The 17,276-nt window shown below is 37.4% G+C and overlaps 1 protein-coding gene across 3 annotated transcripts in view; it reads left to right on the top strand.

Moving 5' to 3' along the window:
* Nucleotides 1-3,468: 3,468 nt before the first annotated feature.
* Nucleotides 3,469-17,276, top strand: part of LOC107104192 (aryl hydrocarbon receptor nuclear translocator-like protein 2) — a 25,465-nt gene continuing 11,657 nt past the window's right edge. The window contains exons 1-11 of one of the 3 annotated variants that reach the window (XM_015404138.1): nt 3,469-3,756; nt 13,817-13,940; nt 14,034-14,087; nt 14,180-14,221; nt 14,325-14,482; nt 14,700-14,779; nt 15,712-15,804; nt 16,157-16,198; nt 16,302-16,419; nt 16,494-16,640; nt 16,734-16,977. In XM_015404138.1, the coding sequence (XP_015259624.1) occupies nt 3,693-3,756; nt 13,817-13,940; nt 14,034-14,087; nt 14,180-14,221; nt 14,325-14,482; nt 14,700-14,779; nt 15,712-15,804; nt 16,157-16,198; nt 16,302-16,419; nt 16,494-16,640; nt 16,734-16,977 (1,166 nt within the window). In that variant the 5' untranslated portion in view covers nt 3,469-3,692. The remainder of the gene's footprint in view (nt 3,757-13,816; nt 13,941-14,033; nt 14,088-14,179; nt 14,222-14,324; nt 14,483-14,699; nt 14,780-15,711; nt 15,805-16,156; nt 16,199-16,301; nt 16,420-16,493; nt 16,641-16,733; nt 16,978-17,276) is intronic. The other 2 variants (XM_015404146.1, XM_015404152.1) reach the window with 2 other exon arrangements.

Genomic DNA, 17,276 nt, shown 5'->3' with positions numbered 1-17,276 from the left:
AAGCTTTACATTGGCTCCCCTTCTCTGAAATAGACTGTAAGATACTTTTTTCCCCCCTGTAGTGTTCAGCATTATGGCAACAGAATTGGAATCTGAGTGCCGTGCTCTGCCCAACACTTTTGCTTTGCCAAGGGTAGCTAGTCAGGATGGAAAAAAAAAACTGACTGTAAAATTCATCTGCTAGTCTACAAATCACTGAAGGGATTAGCTCTAAAATAAATTACAAATTTATCAATCTATCATTCACCTTGACATCTCAGATTTTCTGGCTCAAACCTTCTCTGCATATTCAGATCCAGAACTAAACACAGAGACGTAGCTTTTAACTCCACTAATCTGGAACAAACTAAAAAATTTATAAATGCAACCCACAGAAATCCTAATTTGCCATTAATCAAGATTAAAAACATATTTGCTTAGACAGTGACCTTTGAGTGTGTTATCTAAACATCAGCCTGGCTTTCCTTTCTTCTTATAATGAAACATTTTATCTTTTTGTAATTTTAATTCAATCATTGTATATTAATAAATAATTTTTTGTCTTCAATTACTTTGTTGCCTTTAAGCCACTTTAATGTACTTTTCTGTACATCTTATGTACAGCACTTGAATTGTCATGCCGCTAAAATCTGCTATATAAACAAACTTTTCTTTCCTCTCCTTGTTCTTTATCTTGTCTTTTCTTGAGGAGGCTCCCCTGCAACACCTGTGTTTGCTCAAATAAAGGGGAGCTTTCATATCCAAACATATAACCGATTTCTTCATGCCTTTAATTCTATTTGTCGTAATAGTTTTCAGCTCACAGCCAATGAGAACAATTTAAAATTAGAATAAAAAACTTAAAAGCCCAATATTTCTAATGCAGAGCTATGGGCTTGAATTTGATCTCAACCCCACTTTATGGAATAGTTGCCAAGTAGAACTTGAAACCTTATTTTTCATCCACTAAAGGTTCACTGCTTTAGGTCAGGAAAGAGTAATTCATGATTCAAGATGACTTTATTAATTTCCGGAGGGAAAAGGAGAACATTCAAAATATATTTCTAAAATAAATAGGATAAGATAAAAAGCATAAAGAGCCAAATAGAAATGAATAGTATAAAATTAGGCAGAAGTATACATCTGAAATCTAGGTTTATGAATAGGAAGTACACTGAATAATGTATTCGGCTGCAGTATCTACATATATGTTTAGTCACAGTGTTAGATACACTGTCGATACACATTCAGAGCCCTTATGTAATGAGAATGCCAATGCTTTCGAACTCTGATTGGTGAATTCACAGCATTGAAATTAAACTGAGGCTTATCTTTGCGGCCTCAAAAGGCAACACCTGATCTTCAATGCCTCCGTCTTTGACATAATTATAAGGAGAAAATAAATCAAATGCATATAAAAAAAAATTGAGTGGATCATGCTTAAAAAGTATCTGCGCATGCATCATCTTGTGTGCTGGCAGTTGCAGACTAGCCCATTAATTTCTTCACATTTTCTTACTTTTATTACATTTGTGTCTAATTAAACTTTTATGTTTTATGCTTTTCAATACTTATTTCATCACGCTGCACCACAGAGCACCACAGGAAGTCATTTCTGCCTGTTTCCATCAAACTGTATTATTCATCTCTCTGAAAGTAATTTAATTTAATTACTTACTATCTATTTATTTCATTACTTGACCATGCGTAACAACACAATCATGTACAATAACTGTAATTTGGTACTGAGCAGCACTGTAAATTGTAAATACTGTTGACCGTATATAATGTGATCCGTATTTTATTCATATATCTTATTTTACACCGTTTATATGGGGAGGGTGTAATTTTATTGTGTGGGTTGTAATTTTACCTGTTTTATTCTGTCTTATTATACTATAGTTAATTTTGCTCTATTATACTTAAAATCTTATTTTTCTCTCTTCTGTAAACGGTTGCACCGCAAGAAAATAATTTCCTACAAGTGATTAATAAAGGAATTCTGATTTTTATAAAGACACCTGCGGTACAACTTATAACTCATTAAGTTATATGAAATATTAGAGTTTGAATACACATGAAGAAGGAAATTATAAACTAAAATTAATATTTTTAGCTGTTATTCAGCGTCATTATTAACAATATCTTGTTAACTTTGCCACAATCATGCTTTCCATTTTCATAAAAAAACTAAAAAATGGGGAAGCTTAAGGTCTGAGAAGGACGACTGCAACAGGGCATGACAGCATAACACTGTGTTTGGGTGTTTTGTCTCATGTAAAACATGATAAAATTTATAAAACAGAAATATTGAAGCAAAACCTTGGTATAGTAGCTGGAAGCTACAGTTGAATAAATGCCCAGTTTTTGGTTAACCCAGCTAAGGACAGGTGGACATTTCCATCATAAATATATTTAAACTCTTTAAAGCCTATCATGAAATAATTGTTATGGTTTTGTTTAAAAACAAAAAGCATAAATTTTCCTATTCAGAATCGATTTGCATATTGATTCTTATAGCAATGGATAATTTTAAGTACCATTACTGTAATGCATAAATGTAATTTTGAAATCGGATTCCAGAAAAAAAAATCGATTTTAAATCTTGACAATTGTAATTGAGTCGATACCCTGCCATAAATATTTTTTTCTAAACTGAACTTGTCACTGTAAACCCTGACAGATAAAAAAACAAGTTTTGAATAAGTTAACAAGTGATTTTCATAATTTGTTACATACGGAAGAGTACGGAAGAGGATTAGGGCCACTGAAGGAAAATTCTCAGAATTTTGGATCTTAATATAGATGTGCACCATGAGGGAGGAGATGTGGGAGCACTCAGCTTCACTGACAAAGATGTGAGTTGTTTTGGATGGCCGGTAACACATTAGTGGAAAATGACGGAATTAGGTGCCCGAGGGCACGTAAAAAGTGATGCTATTTCTTAAATGGAAGAGCAGGTTATTAAAACAAGAGAGCTAGTTTAGTCTATGGCTAAGGCTTGATGCTAACATGTTTGTTAGCTGTCAGACTTCATTTAGAATTCTGAGAAAAAAGTCAGAATTCAGAGAAAAAAGTTAGAATTCTAAGATAAAAGTCAGAATTCTGAGAAAAAAGTCTGAATTCTGTGAAAAAAGTCAGAATTCTGAGATTAAAGTTAAAATTCTGAGAAAAAAACTCAGATTTCTGAGAAAAAAGTCAGAATTCTGAGATTAGAGTCAGAATTCTGACCTTTTTCTCATGTTATACTGAAATAAAATTTCAAAATCAGTGAACTTTTTTAAATTTTTTCAGCGGCCCTAATCCTCTTTCGTACCTTGATAAAGGTTGTGGTTGGTTTGATTTTCATAACAAACATTAAGAATTTCAAATCCAAATAGAAATGTGACTTATTAAGTAAAGATGCGTTATTTAGCCATCTGAACCAGGCAGCAGAGGTGAGCCGGTGGGAGGAGCCTATCCTCTAGTTTCCGCATCCCCCCCTCCCCTCCCCTTGCGCTTCTCTCATTGCACGCCGGTAATTTTGGTCACGTTTCCAATCCCCTCATTATTATTTATTTCCTTCTTATTTCGACCACAGGCACGTTTATCAAATCAGCTTTACAACATTAAACGACACTAACACAACCCTGTCCTGATTAACCGGGGGTCGTCGACTGCCTCATCCATGTATTGGAGTCCTGGGCCCCAGCGCACCGGCTCCGGCTTCAGCCATGTCGGAACAGAGCGCAGCGGCTGGCCGCGGCGGCGGTGACAGAGCGGGAAGCGAACCGGCAGGTAATTAAAAACATCACGGACGCTATTACTATTATTAATGCTCACGTATGCGGGCTGCTTGGGAGGTTTCTGCCTCGTATCGAGGTCTGGGGGGCTTAGAAGGTGAGATGCAGAGGTGTTTAGTGCCAGTTTGTCGCCCCCGCTCAACTGGGGAGTTTGCGCTATTCCGAAACTAGGTCAGTAGATCAGTAGAGCAAGCTCGCCCTCTAACGCTACGCCATTTATGTAACGGCCGCACGACCTTGTTTGTCACACCAGAAGGGTTTCGCAACCTAAACACGTCCAAAATTTAAAAAGCTATTAACTAGTAAAATTTATTTTTCTTCACCTCTATTAATGTTAACCAGTATTAAACACAACAAAGCTAGCTTAGTAGCACTGAGGCCTGTGTTTATCGCCCTCTCTCCAAAGAAGCCTTTATTTAAGGTGGCATTCCTCAGAACATCTTGTCAATGTTGGATAGATTTAACATATTTGCCAACAGAGGTGGTTCCAGTTATTACACAGCACTTTAAAGGCTTTACATCGATCGCCTCTATTAACGTCAGGAAGAGTTGGGCTCTGTTTATTGGTTTTAAGCTTTAAAGTAGCTCATAATGAGCCTGTGAAAGGCAGTCCTCCTTTAATGTGACATAAACCAGCTCTGGGTTTAGAACTGGATGTTCTGGACCATGCTGTGAATTATGTTTAAGTTTAAAGGAAAAGGTAAAAAAATAAATAAATACCTCATCCTGAAAGAAGCAGTTTGTGTTACAGTTTCCCAAGCTTGTCAATTGTAATCTGTAATATTTTTACTTATTTATTAGGTCAGTACAATTGCAATAACCCAAGTCAACTACTGTGTAGTCTTTCCTTAGCTCTCTACTGTGCATATATTTTTATATCTAAGAGAAACATTCCAGGACATTACAACTTTTTTCTTATTTTCTTTAATGTTTTTTTGTACCACATATACTCTGTACTATACACAATGGCAGTTTGCTTTAACTCTTTGTACTTTTCCCTGAAGGAGTAATCCCAAGGGATGAATAAAGTTGAGTTAAAGTCTAAGTGGGAAGAAAACAGATAACTGAAAACAAACACGTTTAAAATATATTTAAATACAACATCTTAAAGGAAATAAAGAAATGTTCAGATCTTTTTCATAAGCCGCCTTTATGAGAGGGTCCAAAACATTCCAGATTGAGATTTTCCAGGTTTAGATTTAAGGTTTTTGCATTTTTTTTTGTAATAATTGCTTTTAAAAAATGTGGGTTAGTTACTGTTTGTGAGGTTTACTGTGGGAAAATATTGTTTTAATGGAATGCTGACAAAAGGGATGAATCTAACTGGCCAGTGCTCTAGTCTCTAATAGTAATAACTGAACTTTATTGATCTGACTTTGGAGAGATTTACTTCTACATTTAAATCATCCCCTTGGGGAGCAGTGGGCTGCCATCGTGGGGCGCCCAGGGAGCAATCAGGGGTTAAGGGTCTTGCTCAGAGACCAAGAGTGGCAGTCTGTGGCATTGGGGCTCGAACTCAGAGCCTCAGGATTCAAAGCCCTACGCCCAAACCACTAGGCCGCCACTTCCCTGTAAACGCAAAGGAGCCACAACATAGTTCCCAGTACCTTACTTATTGGAAAGATACATTAGGCAATTGGAAATATGTTATACCACCGGAAACCTGGATGATCAGGTGAGAGAATTCACTTTTGATAAGTTATAGCTGTTTAAAACTTCAGAAATTTGGCAACAGGAGGCAGACAGCATACTATACTAGCAGACAATATGACTAAAAACCTGACTTTCCATAATGTTATACAGGTGTGGCTAAATAAATAACTGAAGAGGGGAAAAATTAAATTTTTGTGGATCACTTTGAGTTAAATAATTCTAACTGGAATATGCAGAATAATTTCGTATTTTTTGCAGCAATATTGCTTAAATTTCAGTCATTTGTGAAGCAAAGGATAAAAAAACAAAGAATCAAAGACATAAATAAGTAGAATAGGGGAAAAAAGAAAAATAACAGATGCATCATCCAGTTGGTAAAAACGCAACTAAAATTACAGAAGCCTTATAAAGCATTTTTATTTTCTCAAAATACTAATGTTAATGTTTTAAACCCCTAAATCTGGTTTTGTTGGGATTTTTTTGTAAATGGAGGATTTGGTATGTATGCAGCTGCAAAGTTGAATTAAAAAAAAGCCTAATCCAGTGGAGAATTTGCAGTCTTACAGCCAAAGGGAAATGTAAAAAAATAAAAATAAAAAAGATCTTTTCAATCTATGTACGGTAATTATGCAACAAAAAACATAAATTTTCCTGCTGTTGAAAGGATATAGTCACATAGTATCTCATCTGCAGGAGATGACTTTCTGGTGTTTCCATTTAACCTGAAGTCAGATCAGTTGGTTCTGGAGGCTGAAGCTGATGACTAATATGAGAGGAGCGAGACCAGAGCTGACTCATCTGAAAAACATCATTGTTGTTTACGCAAACACCATTTAATAACCTTGTTCAATTTGCATATAGAGGTTTTGCTGCAGGTTATTCAGTATATGTGGGAGACGGATGTAGGATAATAGGATGATCTGTCACAGCTATGTACTGTGAATAAAAACTGAAAATCGCTCTGGGTTACAGCTACTGAAAAATTAAGGCATAATTATTTTAATAAATGGGTATACTTTTGCTTTTTGCAGTTTTACTTTTACATCAAAAGGTTTTTGTTAAAATAATTTTTTTAAATATTTCTTTTTTTAGAGGGTGTTTGACGGAATGATCCTTAATGGCATATCTCCTCTATCCGTTTCCTTTGTAAATAATCACCACCTTCTTGGTAGATAAACACCTAAATTAGTGGCTCAATCAGTAAAATAAGTCAGTCTTAAATAAACTTAAATGAGTGCCAAAAACGTATCTTGCACTAGTTAATATGCTGTCATCATCGAAACAAGCAGGTTAAAGTTAACTTAGAGATAAATACATTCCTGCTTGTCATCCCTCATTCTCCGCAGCAGTTAAAGAGTTTTAGTTTTTTTTCCATTCAACACTTTTTTTTTTTTTTTTTTCTATTTGCTAATCATTGGTCACTTCACGCCTGCTGTCAAAGCTGACTCTCTGTCAGCTGGCAGCACGGTTATGCATATGTTCACCTGCCTGCAAACGCTCAGGGTGGGTCGATGATAGTCTGAAGGGCGCAGGGTTCACGTTTTCACAGTGCTTTTCTCACGTGTATATGCAAGTAGGAAGGTGAATGTGTTTAAAAGCACAATTTCCACAGCTGTTACTCGTATTAAAAGTCAGTGTAGTTCTGACTTTTTTCTCAGAATTCAGATTTTTTTTCTCAGAATTCTGACTTTAATCTCAGTGCAATTTTCAGCTTAACCAGTGTTTGTGCTGAAATTAGATGGAACTTTATCTTTTTTTAAATATGCGACAAACACTATCACGTAGGGGTGTAAATCACACCCATCATGGCGATTCGATTCAGTGTCGATTTCCTGACCCAACGATTCGATTATTTTTCGATACTCAAGAATACACCACGATACGTTTCGATTAATTGGTTCTTTTTTTTTTTCAAATTTGAAATAAATCAATGAAAGCTGTAATATCGTTATGCATTTTTCTTTTAGAAACAACAGCAAATAACAGAAGTAGAAAAGTTGCACTCCACCTATTCCTATTATCCTCATTCACTGAAAAAAACTAAAATACCCCTGCGTTATAGATTCTGAAAGGGCTTGCATCAAAAAATACTGCACAAAATCAATGTAATGAGTGCAATGCAATACCTTGGCTCCAGACGTCCCCGCCCCCTCCACAGATGCTCCGCTGCTCCTCTCCCAAATTGTAGCTGACCGCAGACAGTGCTGCAAACATGAGGCCGGCTTGTTTTGTTTTTATGAACGAAATCGCGGAAAACAACTCGTGAAGTTTGACAAGCTAGAAGAGCGGGGTGCGCGAGAACGCTGGGACCCTTTTTCCACCTGGATCTCCGCTCTTTTTAGCCATCATGTCCCTCCGTCGTTGGACTAAACTCACCCCCATTTCCTCACAGCCTCGGCCGTATCTAGACCCACAGTGTATAACACAGACCACGCTTCAATATTGAGCATAAATCACAAATGTCTGTGTCAAGCTTACTGCGACACAATGCTGCAGGAGTATAACCAGGAGGTGAGGTAGGAGGGCAAAATAGGTTTAGCGCCACCGCAGCACGGGAGGGAGAATTACGTCCAGGAGCAAATGGATAAGAATAGACTGGAGGAAAAAAAAAACATGAATCGATACTCCTGCGGACGTATCGATGCATCGGATCGTCTGCTGTTGGATCGATGCATCGATACAAAACGATTATTATTTACACCCCTACTATAATGATTCCATGAAGTAGTGAAAATTGTATTCCTTAAAAACGCATTACTACTTTTAAGTTTATTTTATATATTTTTAAATAATACTATTTTATATATNATCACGTAGGGGTGTAAATCACACCCATCATGGCAATTCGATTCAGTATCGATTTCCTGACCCAACGATTCAATTATTTTTCGATACTCAAGAATACACCACAATACGTTTCGATTCGAGTAATTGGTTCTTTTTTTTTTTCAAATTTGAAATAAATCAATGAAAGCTGTAATACCGTTATGCATTTTTTTTTTTTTTTTTAGAAACAACAGCAAATAACAGAAATAGAAAAGTTGCACTCCACCTATTCCTATTATCCTCATTCACTGAAAAATAATAATACCCCTGTGTTATAGATTCTGAAAGGCCTTGCATCAAAAAAATACTGCACAAAATCAGTGCAATGAGTGCAATGCAATACCTTGGCTCCAGACGTCCCCGCCCCCTCCACAGATGCTCCACTGCACCTCTCCCAAATTGTAGCTTGCCGCAGACAGGAGGCCGGCTTGTTTTGTTTTTATGAACAAAATTGCGGAAAACAACTCGTGAAGTTTGACCAGCTAGAAGAGTGTGGTGCGGGAGAATGCTGGGACCCTTTTTCCACCTGGATCTCTGCTCTTTTTGGCCCTCATGTCACTCCGTCGTCGGACTAAACTCACCCCCTCTTCCTCTCGGCCTCGGCCGTATCTAGACCCACATTGTATAACACAGACCACGCTTCAATATTGAGCATAAATCATAAATGTCTGTGTCAAGCTTACTGCAACACACTGCTGCAGGAGTATAACCAGGAGGCGAGGTAGGAGGGCAAAATAGGTTTAGCGTCACCGCAGCACGGGAGGGAGAATTACGTCCAGGAGCAAATAGATAAGAATAGAATGGAGGAAAAAAAAAAACATGATTCGATACTCCTGCGGACGTATCGATGCATCGGATCGTCTGCTGTTGGATAGATACATCGATACAAAACGATTATTATTTACACCCCTACTATATTGATTCCATGAAGTAGTGAAAATTGTATTCCTTAAAAACGCATTACTACTTTTAAGTTTATTTTATATATTTTTAAATAATACTATTTTATATATATAAATGTATTTTAAAGATGCTTATTTATTGTTCCTGCCTGAGGAAAAAGGAATTAAAAGTACCTATGTTAATAGTTTTAGTGTGAGGGTTACAAGCATCAAACTTTGCCATTAAGACAGATTTATGTGTTTTCACTGCACAGTTTGTGAACGTAGCGATGTTTTAACAATGCCCTTCATTTTGCTTTGAGTAAGCTGGAGATATCTTTAAAATGTCAACAACAGGCTGTTGTTTCCATTTCTAAAAGACATTTAGCTCCACATCTGCAGTTATCTGATTGGTTCCTACCATGACTCTATTAGTCATGCCCTGGTCCCCTCTTTGAATCAGGCTCTACTACTCCATTGCATACTGGTCGTCTTGTTTACGCCATATTTAAGTAAGTTTTGCCAGCCAGGCTAACAAATAAGCAGAACTTCCTGGTTGTAAAATTGGACGATCATTTTCCTTCCCTTTTGTTAAGCAAAAACTGTATTAGTACAGGAAGCATAAATATGACAGATAAGAACCATGATCACAGAAGCTCTGAGGGTGTTTTCACATTATCTCTGGAGGTTGGATCCATTTCAAATGGACCAGATTTTGTTTCCTTAGATAGTTTGTTTGGATATGTCAGGTTTGAAAGCACATCTGACTTGGTAAAAAGGCTCGCCTCCCTAAATAAAATGACCCTCGGTTCACTTGTTTGTGAACCCAATGTGGTTTCTGTCTGTTTTCATTTCAATGCTTTGTCACTGTGACTGCTTGCTGCCTGTTTCAGTTCTGCCATGTTCTCCTTATTTGTATCAAACAGCATCGTGAGTAGCCTACTGCTAACTTGGTTGCCAATAATCTACAGCTACTTTAGAAAGAGACAAAGACAAGCAGCTTTACTTGTTTACTCCCATGTTTGCTTTGGGAGTAAGGCGGCTTTGACATGATGCGGTTTATTTCAGCTGATGCCAACGTCTCAGTGTGAAAAAACCTGTATCACTGCATAACTTTCTCATATTGTTCAGCCCTACCTTGCAGTTAGTTTGCTCAGTGGCACAAGTGGATAGTTACCAGTACCTTTTGCTGTAGATGGAGACACTGGGTAACAACAAAAACATTACCAAGGCTTAAATTAATGCGGTATATTCAGGCCTGCTCTTGAACAGCCGTGCACTTAACGTGTCCAAATATGTTTTTGGATTAATCTGAATAAAAAGAGCAGAGGTAGAGGATAGAGGTTTGGTGATGTTTCATAATAAATGAAAGGATGGGTTTGTCCACAACGGTTTAAGGCACTTTGTGTTAGATTTATGGAGCCATCAAAGCATGGAATTGTTCTGCATGTCCAACATATTGTAAAGCAGTTGGTTTCAGACAAGTAGAGTGAAATATTTAAGTTTTGGTGGCTTAAGTTAAATTAGAAATGTGGAAGAGAAAATAATAGACAATGAGTGCTAATTCTGTTGAAGAGAATGCTGCTTTCATTTTGAATTTAAAGCCTTTTTTTCTGGAGTTTTTTAGATTCAGTTCTGAGCTGCAGAATCTAAGCTACTGTTTACTGTGCTGATTGTTTTTACTTTTCTTTACATCTTATGATGTTGTATTGTTTTAAGGTATTCATACATGCATGCATAGCTAAAGAAAATCTTAGCAATGATTAGTTTTATGAAATTAGACTTTTACCAAATTGCATGTTCTTAAAGTATTACTAAAATGAGGCACAGTGTATAGGTGCAGCCATTATTCGGCAAACAAGCTAGGTAAGTAGATGTGTGAGCTGGTGAGAAGGCGGTTGGCTTTATTGGAATGATGTATTTACTGCCTGGAATCCATTCAGCTGCTCGTCTTCTTTGCAGACTTGTAAACTTGCAGAGTGAGGCGGATTAGAAGTCAGGTCTCGGCTGATCTGATAAAGGCTGTTTGGCTCATGGTTAAAAATAGGTGCCATCTATAACTCCCATTGTTCAGTCTTCCTTCTGTCACTCTCTTAAGTTTTTCTCCTTATTGTTTTCAGAAGCTCATTGAAGTATAAAGATTAAGATAAAAAAAACTACTTCTCTTAATATGGTTACCCTACAACAGCATGGGTATTTTGATCCATATCTAATCTCTACTCAATATACAAATGTTGTAAAGAACACAGAGAACACTTATAGAAATCCATTAAACTGGTTTAAAGAAAACATGCAACGTCCTTTCAGAACTACCCTGATAGAGGTTTAGAAACAAAGGACATATAAAGTTATTTTTTACTGTCCAATTTGCAGAGATTATTTAGCTAGTTTATCCCGTCAGTCCACATCAATATGCAGAGCTTCAAGTAAAGTTTTGTATCCCAGTGAAACTTACTTCCAGGCTGGTTTTTACAGTTTATTTTGGAATCCTAGCTAACACAGGTGGATTATTTTTGCTTATCTGGTATTTTAGATATTTCATGCTCTGACTTTGAGGTGGGAAACATTGATCCTGTACGTCTTATAGGCCTTTGCTTCCCAAGTCCACCTTTTTAAAATGGCTGGGTTATCTTACCAGGCTGTCACTAAGTTCAGCAAGACGCATTCATTTAAACCAGATGGGTTCAAGATGGAGAAACTTTTAAAACATTAAGGACCGCAAAACTGATGCATTCCCTCTGTTTACTCTCAGCTTTTGCAGTGTCCAGTATTAACATAACATAACAAGGCTTTGTTGGGCTACTCTATGAAGCCTGAACTCAACTCTAATCCCGACATAATGAATTGAGAAAGCTTCCTGGATGGGAGGCGAAATATCTTCGCACTTGGAAAACAAAGTCCAGTGGTTTGTTTTTTTTACTTTTTTCAACTTTTCGGGATTGATTGATAACATTAATACTTCGGTTTTAAGTGAGCGTTCTTCTTAAATAAAGAATTAACAGTGGTAAACTGGATTCCTTGGTTCAGCTTAATTTGCCACACCCAGACCTGCATACTGCCAGTTCTGTTATTTGAAAACGGGAAAGAAATACAACCAGTATTGCAACATAAATTTGGCCAAAAAACACATCAGATGTTGATGCTTAGAAATTCAAAAGCGGAATAAAAAGTCAGTGATATCTGTATGATTTTTTTATTTTTTTTTTTTACGGTTTTTGGAATCCAAGGAGCCGCAGAGCTAGAACTGTTAACCACAAATGAAATAAAGATTTTACAGCCGTGAACATTGCCAAAAGTGGTTGGAATAACTTGACGCCGTGTCCACAGCGAATGTGCTAGATTCAGATAAAATTCCTATAAAACCTCGCAGTGAAGGGCGGTGAACTCCACGCGGTGAGAACGTTCGCTGCTCCTTTCTCACCTTCTAGAAAGAGCGTAGATGTTGTCAAACAGCAGCACCGCATGGAGAGAGAGGAGAGGTGGTTGCTGAAGTTGAAACGAGCCGAACTTTTCTATAAAATCGCGATACGGCAGCCAATCAGGGACTGGTTGCAGTAATGAATGCTCTCTTTAAGTGGCTTTATAAAAAAAAAAAAAAGTTTTAAAGGACTGTTTGTCATCCTCACTGACCTCCAGCACAGAGCCTGGTCTTTCACTGCACACTGTCCAGCATTGATGCTTTCTGCTGGGGTAGATTTACACCAAATCCGACCATCATCCTGACACACCTCGGCACCAAAGGATAGTTGCCTTTTGCTGTAGATGGAGACACTGTAACACAAAAACATTACCAAGGCTTAAATTAATGAGTTATATTCAGGCCGGCTCTTGAACAGCCGTGCAATTAAATGTTTGTTTGGTTTTTGGTTGGGTTACCAAGCAGAACAATGATCCCAAGCACAATTAATCAACCTTTGATTGCCACAAAAATAGATGAATAAATACAATAAGGCTTTAATTAATCTTTTACAAAGATTAATTTTGAATCTTTTAAAACAAATCTGTGCTGGAGATTAAAAATTTTAGGGAGGAATGAGAGAGGAAATTAGTGAGAGTTTGATAAGATAACGACAAAGCAAAACCTATCCATTGATTTATTTAAGAAAATATGGAGCACACCCATGACTCATATTGATATAACACAGTGTGTAATCTCATTTTTTGTGTGTGTGTGTTTGTGTTTAAACAATAGAGAAAGATTTTAGTGGGATTTCAGCTTGGGATTTCCCCAACATGTTCAGATATTGTTATCCAACTATTCTGATGGGTCATACTGGAAATTGATGGTTTTGATTCAATGTGTTCATTACTGAGCGTGAAGATATCAAATTTTTTTAAACACTATGAAATAAAGGCTTTTTTTAAAAATAAAAAAACCCCAAAAAACTTAAAAAGAAATAGATGGCTTCTGATTATTTTTTTTCTTTAAGGGAAACGTTCCTTAGCTCTCTATCAGCCAGTTGATTGGCAGTGTGCAGTAGCTAATCTTGAAGTTTAATTTCCAATGCCATACAGTTTGTTTTATTTATTTATTTTTTTCTGGTCGCTGATTATAACGACTTTAAATCCTGGGAATTTTATCAATTTTGAAAGTGGTACTTTTTAACCTCTTACCCTGACACTGATAAACTGCCCAGGCCATGTTGCAAATAAAGATTTAATTAAACATTAAAAAGTGTAATGTTTGTGTTTCAGATGATGTGCTGGTTAAGCATGAATCGAGCGATTCTCTCCCCAGTTTGATGACCCCATCCTTAACATCTAGTATGTCCTTTAGCATGGACATGCCAAGGAAGCGCAAGGGAAGCACTGACAACCAGTGAGTATTCCTGGTTCTCTTGCTCTGATTGAAAAATAAACACAATGAATGAAACATCTGAAGGATTGAATGGTATTTATATCTTCCTCTTAGGGATTCAAAATTGGCTTTAATTAATGATGCTGATATGGAAGACGACCAAAACGGGTAAATTTTTAAATTAACCTCATGTTTATGTACAGTTCTCCGGAACAACTTAAATAGATCCTATGTGTTTTTGATTCTTTTCTCTTTCCTAGGTCCGACGGGGAGGACCAACATGTCAAAATTAAATGCTACAGGTAGACATCAAAGATGTAAATTATAATAAAGTGTGTATTATTGTTTAGTTTTGAGTTGCCTTTCAGAGATCGATCATGTGGTTTTGCTTGAATGTTTCTGCAGGGAACCACACAGCCAAATAGAGAAGAGGAGACGAGATAAGATGAACAATCTGATCGACAAGCTTTCAGCCATGATCCCTACATGTAACCCTATGTCTCGAAAACTGGACAAACTCACGGTGCTCAGAATGGCAGTGCAGCACCTAAAATCCCTCAAAGGTATAGATTACATATATGGTCTATTGTTATCAAATACAATAAACCCTACTGCACTACCAGGTTTAGTTAAGTGATATTTAGGTTTAAGACTGTATTTTTATATTTCCTGGTAGAACTGAGAAAAATTCTTTGCTTCCTTTTTTTTTTCAATCTTTATGTTGAATATTTTTTAACCTGCTTCTTTTTTTTTGAATTAACTAATTGTTTGTAATTACAGGTTCAGCAAGCTCCTTTTCTGAAGTGAGCTACAAACCGTCCTTCCTTCCTGATGATGAGCTTAAACACCTTGTCCTCAAGGTAAACATTACATAGTAAGAAACGTTTTACTGTGTAATTCAAATGATCAAAATATTATATATGTTTAAAGGTATTGTGGAGGATTTTTGAGAATTTTAGAAAAGACCCGGCCTCTCCTTTAAAAAAAAAAATCCACATGCACAATCCTGTACCCGCTCCCGAGAGGGAACGCCTATTAAACGCGTGCGAGAGCATGCATGAGCCCATTTCTCCTTGTGCATGCTCTATTTAAAAGTTGATGTTCTTATAGCTCATACAAGCTTACTGTGTCTGCACGATCGCCCTAACCCCTAAATCCCTCAATCACTTTATAGAGCGGGGACTATATGGTGGAATTAATAGCAAACTCGGTTAACTGACAGTTCGGATAGATCATCACTGTTTTTTATTCCCCGTTGGTCATGTAACATGTAACTCCTCCTCCAACGCGCGGTGCCCATGCCATCTTTGTTATTAGCGCGCCACTGTGACAGCAAATCCCATAATGCTTTGCCAGGAAAGTTCTCCATGCAAAGCATTCCAGTATAAATCTGCCCCTTTTGAAGCCTTTCTGTTCTTATACACTTCGTAAACACTTTTTCTCTTACGACCCTCGGGCATTTTCAAAGAACCGCGCTGAGAAAGGTGAGCTTCAATGACTGAAACCGTAGCTCACCAAACATGTACGCCTGAAAGTGTGCGTGTGCAGAAACGGGTAGCTAACGGGGAGGCGAGCACGTATGACGGCCTTATCACCAGAATGATTGACAATTAGGAGGGCCACTTACTTAGATGATCCACCCGGAAATAAAAGATCGTCCTCTATACCTTTAAACTATATGAGTTACATTTATATTTATGTTGTATAAGAGCTTTTTAAAGGCCTGATGGTTTTGTGCCTTTTGTCTTGAGCAGATCCTGACTGTCGCTCTTTCCTTGTCTCTGTTGTGCAGGCTGCAGATGGGTTCCTGTTTGTAGTGGGCTGTGATCGTGGGAAAATAGTTTTTGTCTCAGAGTCCGTCACAAAGATATTAAATTATAGTCGGGTAACACTTTTACATTTGTCGCATAATCTGCTTCTTATCCATGCTGAACATACTGTAGAATAGCAAGTAAAATAAATACATTTTACTCTATAAGTTGGGTTTTTTTTTTTTTTTTTTTAAATGTACATTTGTGATTTTAATTTATCCTTATTGAAACCTTAATCTGCCATACTTCTGGTTGCACGCCTTGCCTTGTAAACATGTTTATTCCATTTGTGTGTCCATTAGATCTCATTCAAAAGCAGCTATTTGAATGTGACAAATTGTAAAAAGTTCAAAAAGAATATATACTTTTTACAAGAAAATATTAATAACATTAATAGTGTGTCCTTACAATCTGACTCCCTTCCAGATTAACACACCATCTGGTGTGCTCCTGGAGCAACAGTCCTCAGTAATTTAACTTCTTAGCTTTGTTTGAGATTTTGATATTTGCTTTATCCACACGGGAGCCTTTTGTTTTTCCAAGTCTGTGGTGATGTGTGTGTTTACTTTAGACGGAGTTGATCGGACAGAGCCTGTTTGACTACATACACCCCAAAGACATGGGAAAAGTGAAGGAGCAACTGTCAGCCTCTGAATCACATCCTCGTGAACGGCTAATCGATGCTAAAAGTAAAGCTTTTAATGTTTCTAATCGATGTTGTAAAGGTTACATTCGCTGTGTTTAACACACTGGGTGTCTGCAGCTGGTCTGCAGGTTCAGGCTGACCTTCCCATCGGTGCGTCACGGTTGTGTTCAGGAGCTCGGCGCTCTTTCTTTTGCCGTATGAAGTACAACAAAATACCTGTGAAAGAAGAAAAGGAAACCCAGGCCAATACCTCTAAAAAGAAAGGTGATTCAAGAAGTTCCTGTGCACTTCTCACAAACTATACCAATGGGAGGATTTTATATTTTATTGATTAGGTTCTTTTTTCTGACATTCTAGAGTCACAGAAGTATTGCACCGTCCATTGCACCGGCTACATGCGCAGCTGGCCAACTAGTCAGGTGGGAGCCGAGGGGGAAGGCGAAGCAGACAAGCAGGACAGCTCCTATTTTAGCTGCCTGGTGGCGGTAGGACGCGTCCATTCGCACTCGGCTCCGCAAATTAACGGAGAAATCCGAGTTAAACCCACAGAGTTTGTTACACGCTACGCCATGGATGGAAAATTCACCTTTGTTGATCAAAGGTAGATTTGATTTCCTGTTATTCAGTTGTAAATCTGCTGGAGGGTGGTGCTTATCATTCGGACTATCTATAGGAGAGACTTTAAAATCATTCTCTGCAGGGAAATTAAAATCTTCCTTTAAATGAGCTGCTTTTTAAACTTTATTAGGATTTTTTCGTGAGTGTAAATGACTGGAGCCAGTTTTTCTTTTGAATGAATCTCTTTTGATAAAAGAAACAGTTGGTAGTACTTAGCATCAAGTACTCAAGCATCTGAAGATAGAGAATTGTGCAGAGGTAAACCCCACTCTTATTTTTTTT

The sequence above is a fragment of the Cyprinodon variegatus genome, unplaced genomic scaffold (genome assembly GCF_000732505.1).
Source record: "Cyprinodon variegatus isolate N-32 unplaced genomic scaffold, C_variegatus-1.0 Scaffold35, whole genome shotgun sequence".
NCBI classification, from domain to species: domain Eukaryota; kingdom Metazoa; phylum Chordata; class Actinopteri; order Cyprinodontiformes; family Cyprinodontidae; genus Cyprinodon; species Cyprinodon variegatus.
The sequence above is the reverse complement of the archived record's forward strand: the minus strand, read 5'-3'. Positions and strand labels throughout refer to the sequence as shown.